We start from the raw sequence: 7500 nt of genomic DNA, 5'->3' as shown, positions 1-7500 counted from the left end.
CCCTCCTCCACGACCCCCCTCCGGCATGGCAGCTTCCTGTACAGTGCGTGCTGTTGGTGCTTGTGACGACTGCCCTTGTAATTATTTTGCCGGTGTATCTTGAGGTGGGTGTCAGTTTTTTTTTTTTTTTTTCTTAATTCATTTGATTTTTAGGTATATATGGTATGTGATTTAGCTGAGTAATATTATATTGTAAGCTGAGTTTTGTCTCTTGAATGAAGAAGTTTGATAGATATAGTTTTCAGGAATAATATTGGGTGAAGTTGGTAAAAATTCCTCCCCCCACACACCCCATAAGAAAGAAAAAAGACCGGTATTAGTTACTTTATAAATGGCCAAATGAGAATGTTTCAATTTTAAATGGTTGTATTTTAACTACAGAAAAAAAGTCTTTGCACACATAAAGATGTCATTTAAAGGTTAAAGCACCAGGGTATAATTTTGAGTTTGGTTTGCAATATTAATACCTTTTGCACAACACTGTATCCCAGTCTATTGGTTTGCATTATGATTATAATGCTTGTTATCTATATATTTTTGTGTTATTCATTAAGGTTTTAAGCAAATGTGGAGAAAATTTGGAAAGGAAAATGATATAAGAGAAATAACAAAAATGTATTCTTAACTATTTCATATTTCCCATTCTGTTGTTCATCTTCAGGATAAGATAATGCAAGAAAAAGGATAAAAGGAAAAAGATCATTTGGTGATAAAAATCTGTGCACATAGGAAAGATTTATGATAAGATATCTTCAGCAAACCTCCTTGATAATGTTAATTGATATATAATTTGGAATAAAGTTCACCATTACATAGCTACAGGGGACTTGTCTCCTTGTTAAAGGTGTAGTTTATATTTTGTTCAGAGATGTGGGTTGATATGCTCAACATAAAAGATTGATTTCTGAGTGTAATACTTCTGTGTTTGTAAGAGTATTTTGTATTATCTGATTTAGAAAATAGTTATTATTAGTTATACGCAAGAACTTCATAGTTTTTAAAAATATAAATCAAGTGTACATTCCAGATGTTTACATGAATTAATTGATAATACAAATTAAGCATACAATGCAGTCATTTGCATGAATTAATTGATAATACATCTTCTTTCCAGTCAGTGAACGTGGTGGGTGATGCGTACTCAGCCCTTATCTTTGCGGCCATCTTCACTGCTCTCCCTGTGGTGTTATTTGTGCAGATCAGATACAGTTACTTCTGCCAGTTCATGCGTCTAGGACCCTCCTCCCCTTCCGCCATACTCAAAACGGGGATGTTCCATGGAATTTCTAGTCTCATGATCGTCTACGCTCTGGACAGAAAGCGCGTGGTGTGCCATGCCCAGGAGCCCTTAATGGGGCTTATAGTCATGTATATGATTATCATTTATTTCTTCTACAAAGGACCAGGTAAATGGGTGGATATTTGGATATAGGTATTTGTAGGTGTTGAAGGTTTGATAAATTTGAATGAATGAATAGAGGAAGCAGTGTTGTAGAACAAAATCCCCTTCTTATAATTGAATAATAGCCTGTAACATGCACCTTCATACCCATATACAGTCAAGGTAGGTCAGATACTGTAAAATGGACAGCCAAAAAAAAAAAAAAAAACTGATAACAGTGAGGTGAAAAAACAACTGAGGTTAAAAATAATTATCTTCGGAATATCAATCCTAATTACTTAACAGAATATGATGGAAAAGAGTCTGGATAGGATATCTGTTTATCTCGTTCCTTGTATTTTTTATGTTGTTATTAATTATTATTATTATATAATGTTAGTAAAAATGATGATAGTAATGAAAATAAAACAATTTCTTTCTGAATATTCAAGGAAAGGGTTAAATAGATGAGATCAGGTAGGCATAATAATTGATTCCTAAGTGACTAACCGCATCTGGAGCCATCTATGTGCAAAAGATTAATGTAAACAAAGTCTATGAAATAATAGTTATGTAGACTGTGGGCCTCTACATACAATCTCAGCATTAAGGGTTAAAAAGAGAGATGAAGCCAATTCCTATTGTCTTTATTCTTCAAATTCAAAAATATCAAAATTCTAATTTTAATGACTGATGAGTTTTCATTGGAATATACCCATAGCTGAATATCGTCTTTGTTATTTATTGAAGTTCTTTTTATAGTTGTTGCTACAACGTGTTTTACACAACATGACTTTACTGTTATAATTGCGTCTTAGGAAAATGTTTGTATGTATTTTTTAATCAGATAAATTAATATATTGCTAGAAGTAGATGGTCTCATATTGGAAATGTTTCCAGGCAATTTTGAATACAGAAGAACATATCCAGAAAGAAAAAGATGATCTAATGTCAGTTCTTCTGATAATTTACCATTTACTGTTACAAGTTCTGTGGCTAATTAGAAAAAGGAAGTGGAGAGGGAAGGGAGGTGTAATTTCTAGATATGCAGATGGTTTTTAAGAGGACTGACAATACCAGTAAAGTGTGTATATGGGTAAACTGAGATATTTTATTATTGCAAGAATGCTGCCCCTGTGTTATACTCTCATTATGTAGCAGTTTATGTGCTAAAGAATGTCTTGTTTGCATCCCTATAGTTGATTTCCCCAAAACTGAGATATTTTATTATTGCAAGAATGCTATTCTTGTTTTATACTTTTATTGCATAGTAGTTTATGTGCTAAAGAATGTCTTGTTTGCATCCCCAGAGTTGAGTTCCCCGAAGATGTTCTCCCTCTGTGGTGTCCTCGGAGGCCTCTTCCTGGCAATGGACTTCCAGCTGAATAACCTCTATCGATGCCACGGCAGATCCAGAAAAAACCCTGAAGACGACGGGGGCCCGTGGAGCGCTCAGGCCCATGCGTTGTGGACCATTGTCTATGCTGCGGCACTTTTCCTCTTCACTTTATCGTGGCTTCTCCTGGAGAGAGAAGTGATTACTAAAAAGGTGGGGATTATGGTCAGATTTGCTTTGAATTGAGGAGGCTTAATTGTGGAAAACTTACATCAAGGGAAAAAAAAAAGAAGAGCAGCATTTCTATTATTTTTTTTAATGATTTTATTTCCTTTTAGAGTGGTATAAAAATCTTGACTTTGATGAACAGTTTATTGAACAACTTGGCATATCCTTTTTTGTCCCCCCCCCCCCCCCTTTAACAGAGTGGCACAGGCGGCTTGAGCATGGTAAGCACTGTCTCTGGGGGAATGTCAGCCCCTGGAAGTGACGCGGAAGCTCTCATCTCCAGCCGGGGAGCTGTGGTGAGCACCCCCATGCAGAACTCCGTGGACGCCAAGTGGGGCATTCATCTCGTGTGGTTCACTTTGGCCTCCCTTTTCACCATCATGATGCTCTTCTGGACTGATTTCTTCACCGCCCTCGGAAAGGTGTGTGAATTCCTACCGATGATGTTTTACTGGTGATCTGTTATGTGGGTGAACATGGGATACACTTGATTGATAGGAATGGTTGCAAAGAAGAGAAAATGGGGAATTTATTATGATTTGAGGATGTATAGTATTTAAAATTTCCACTGATATTTTTATGACATTTTCAGGTAACTTTATAAAACCTGATGCTCAGTTTGATAATATTACAAGCAGAGGAGAACGTAACAGTTATACTAAATAGGTAGACATTGTTAAGATAATCCAGAATATTAATTAATGTATTAAGTGTACATTACAAAATCCATTTGTTTGACCATATGTAAGGTATTTAAAAGTGTCTTTATGCCTATTTTGCTAAATTGTAGACCATGATTTATTTGCCTACATTCTCTATTTATATAAGAGAATATACCTTCCTTCCCTTTCCCAGGCTGGATCACCCCAGGAATTTGTGAAGCTCACTTCCGGTGGCCTGCGGTGCCACTTTCACTGGGGTGGGGAGTGTGGCCCAACGGCACTCTATGGCTGGCTGTTTGTTGCCCTTCACCTGGCATTCTTGGTGCTCCTGGGAAGGGTCTTAGCTGCCTCACATTCCATCATTTATGCGCTCTCTGTGACATCCGTTGCCTTGCCCGTCCAAGCACTCTGGTGGTCTATGTTCCGCATTGGAGGCCCACTTGGGATGGAGTGGTATCCGCAGGTCAGTTTTCTTTCTCTTTTTTTTCTCATTATTTCTTTTTTCTCTGTATTCTTTCTTTCTTTTATTCTCTCTCTTTCTCTCCTGTCTTTTGTGTGGAGTCAATGGATGTGAGCTTTGTGTATACCAAAGTTTTGGAGCCTTTTTGTGTATACCTTTGACTTTGAAGGCAATTAATTATGAAGTACAAATTGGAAACCTTGCAAAAGAAATATGTTATGGATAACCGTAATACCAATAAATCAAGTAGCTCATATCTATGTATTTTCTGAAAAGATCCCCAAAGATCTTTTTCTGTTTTTGGGGAACTTATAGAACCTCATTTCAATGCTATGAGGGTATGCTACACTTTCTGATTCCTTCTCCTATAATAATTATGCTCAGACTTGATTTACCAGGGTAAAGCTGTATACTTAGCCCCTTTATTTTTTTTATGGGCATACTGCATCTTTTTTATACAAAGTAAAAATTGCAGTTAATAAATTTTTTGAGACTTTTACTAGGTATTTAAATTTATATATGAGACATTCTGTAACCAGGGTTGAAATGTGGTCTCAGTCTCAAGTGTTGTTTTTATAACATTGAGATAGGATAAAACAAACAAACAAACAGAAATTAAGAATATTTTATTTTATAATAAAAGTGCCATTTCATTCTTGCAATAAAAGTACTATTCCATCCTTTTTGTAACAAAGGTACCATTAAATTTTCTGCTTCAGGAGTCTGGGGAAGTCATTTTCAGCCTCCTAGGTTTGCCCATAATGATTGCCTGCTTGTGCTACTGGAGTCACGTGGAGAAGCGCGAGAAGCAGAGGTCCAACAACTTCCCCCTCACTGCGGCATCATAAGGCTGGCAACAGGAATTTCAGTGGCTGTCCTGAGAGTGTGAGTGGGTGTTTGTGCTAGAAACATAGAAAGCTGGAATGTTGGTTTAGTAACACTTACAGAGAAGACAGAGTAATGCCAGGAATGCTTTAGAGTGTGGAATAGTGTGCTTGGTTCTTCTGAGTAAAGTGATGTATATGTCAAACAATGGTATGGTATAGGAATTGTGACTAAATCAGCAAAGGTATGAATAATTATCTTGAGTGTTGCAGTCAGGTGAATGAAAAATAATTTAATTAGAAAACTGATCAGAAAACAAATGTAGTATCAAGTTAAAAGAAATTCATAAAAAAAAAAAAAAAAGTTCCTGTACTCTCCAGCCCATAAGCACACCAAAGAAGTCCCGGTTTTGCATGTGATAGCGGGTCAGATATATTATTCCGATTTGCCATTGATTTGAATGTCTTATGGGCATTTAACAGTAGTCAGGAGTAGTCTGAATCTGGTTTGTTTTTTATACGAGAGTATGAATCTGTCTTCTAATTGTCAAGCAGAATGGTTTGCATATTATATCTTGTTTTTTTTATGTATCTGCTTGAATGCTGTGCCAAGCTTTAAATATCAAAATTAAGGAGGACAGGTATTATGCAAGTTATATACTGTCGTAGCTCTTAATGTCTTCTATATTTTTTCTCCTCAGTTTCAAGTATGAGAAATATGTGGTCTCACTCATTTGGTTTTAAAATTGCTTATAATGAGAATTATATAGATATATACTTAAGCTCTGAAAGCTGAACCAAGAATATGTAGGTATAAATATCTTTATTCTGGTAATGTTCAGTTGTAATTGAGGATAATTTATGAAATGATATTTTTCTCTCTTGAGTGTTAATTATGAAAATTATATTTCCAAAGATTGATGGTGAATATAGGGAACCAATGTGGTAAAGATATTTAAGAATAGACATAGTTATGTAAAAGGAGTGTATATTTAGATGAGAAATATTCCAAGAAGTTCTGCCATGGAAATTGTACTATATTTTCAATGGTTCATTTTGTATTTGCAGCCTCATTCAGCAGGGATGTATTCCAGTATATTCTCACATTGTTGGAATGGATTTCTAAATTCAATAATGAAATTAATTTAGAGCTTTAAAAGAATATCCGCTGTTGCCATGCCATAAGGAAAAAATTAAAAGAATAAAGATTTATGCTTTGTCTTATATTTTAAAATGTTGGATAAGTAATTATGGTGATTTTTATGGCTATATTATAATGAGAATGCATATTCCTTTTGTGTCTTCCTCTGAAATACAATTTTTTTTTGTAAATCCCTTCTTGTTATATGTTCAATGAAAAGTTATTATTTTTGAATATGTCAAGTTAATGATGTTAAATAAGACTTGTCAATTCAGTGTATGAATTCATTATTACTGGAAAAATTTCTTTAATAAGACTCTTGCGCATAGTATACAGCTTGATATTTTGACTTAATAGTATATATTCATATTTTCTTACGTTATATGTATATTATCGAATATTGTATGTTTATAATATAGCATTATTAAAAATGATGATATGACAATAGCAGTGGAATTAGTAAATCATGTAATTTAGATAACTGAAGCAGCTGTAGGTACATTACAGACATACAGCATGGACAGGCCAGTTTTTCCATTTGTGTTGTGTAGAAATATGAACCTTAAACTAAGCTTAAGATATTTTTTTGTGAATGGAGGGTGCGTTAATCTCTTCTATTATTTATTCATGGAAGAAAAACTAACATATCTTATGTTAAGACTGCAAAGGAAAAGAAAGAAAAGACAATGCAGTCCTTTTCCAAAGTTGCATTGAGGGCTATTGTAGGCTTTTCCAAGCACCTAAATAGATTGCATGGCTACTTGTGGATAGCACAGTCATCAGCTGTAATGAACAATTTGAAAGATTTAGTGAGGGCAGTCTTCCATTCCTCTTCCACTCATTGAGAAAAATCCTTGACTTCCAGGCAGCATTTTAATTCTCATATAAGGTGTCCATTGAAGGATGTGATGCCAGTGCAATTTGTATAGGTCCCTGAAACCTGAAAACAAGAATAATAATTTTTGTGATATATTGTAGTACGGACTCCATGTAATGTCTATACTATAAGCTGAAAGTAGGAATTTTTAGTGAATTTATAAATATGTTGTTGTTATTGTTATTATTATTATTATTATTATTATTATTATTATTATTATTATTATTATTATTATTATTATTATTATTATTATTATTATTATTTATTATTGCTAATTTTATTTGTTTCTTTATGTAGATTTTGTGCTTGTATGCAAAGTTTAAAATGCAGATCAAAAAAAAGTTTTAATGCACGATTTTTTTACAGACAAAAAACAAGACGAGATGGTTAAATTTATATCGTTTCATTTTATTGCACTTGTCATATGGAAGGATTAGTGTGTAAGCTGTAAGCTGCATGGTTCAGTCAAGCACAAAGCACATTTAATGACTGAGTGAGTTAGTCCAGAAGCCAATCTCAGTTATTCATAAACTGTTGCTTTAAGTGCTCTGTTTTCAGACTTTGTACCACTGTGTTCTATTTTTGTCTTTT

At 34.3% G+C, this 7500-nt stretch overlaps 1 protein-coding gene across 1 annotated transcript in view; it reads left to right on the top strand.

Annotated features, from left to right (window-relative positions):
- LOC119590139 overlaps positions 1-7500 on the top strand; it is a 12236-nt gene that overhangs the window by 4610 nt on the left and 126 nt on the right. Inside the window, exons 2-7 of the mRNA XM_037938918.1 lie at positions 1-104; positions 1115-1406; positions 2692-2930; positions 3143-3367; positions 3801-4070; positions 4787-7500. The exon at positions 1-104 is cut by the window's left edge and continues 114 nt beyond it; the exon at positions 4787-7500 is cut by the window's right edge and continues 126 nt beyond it. Of these exons, the coding sequence (XP_037794846.1) occupies positions 1-104; positions 1115-1406; positions 2692-2930; positions 3143-3367; positions 3801-4070; positions 4787-4915 (1259 nt within the window). The 3' untranslated portion in view covers positions 4916-7500. The remainder of the gene's footprint in view (positions 105-1114; positions 1407-2691; positions 2931-3142; positions 3368-3800; positions 4071-4786) is intronic.

The sequence above is a fragment of the Penaeus monodon genome, chromosome 26 (genome assembly GCF_015228065.2).
Source record: "Penaeus monodon isolate SGIC_2016 chromosome 26, NSTDA_Pmon_1, whole genome shotgun sequence".
Classification (NCBI taxonomy): domain Eukaryota; kingdom Metazoa; phylum Arthropoda; class Malacostraca; order Decapoda; family Penaeidae; genus Penaeus; species Penaeus monodon.
This window is presented reverse-complemented; position numbering and strand designations above follow the sequence as displayed.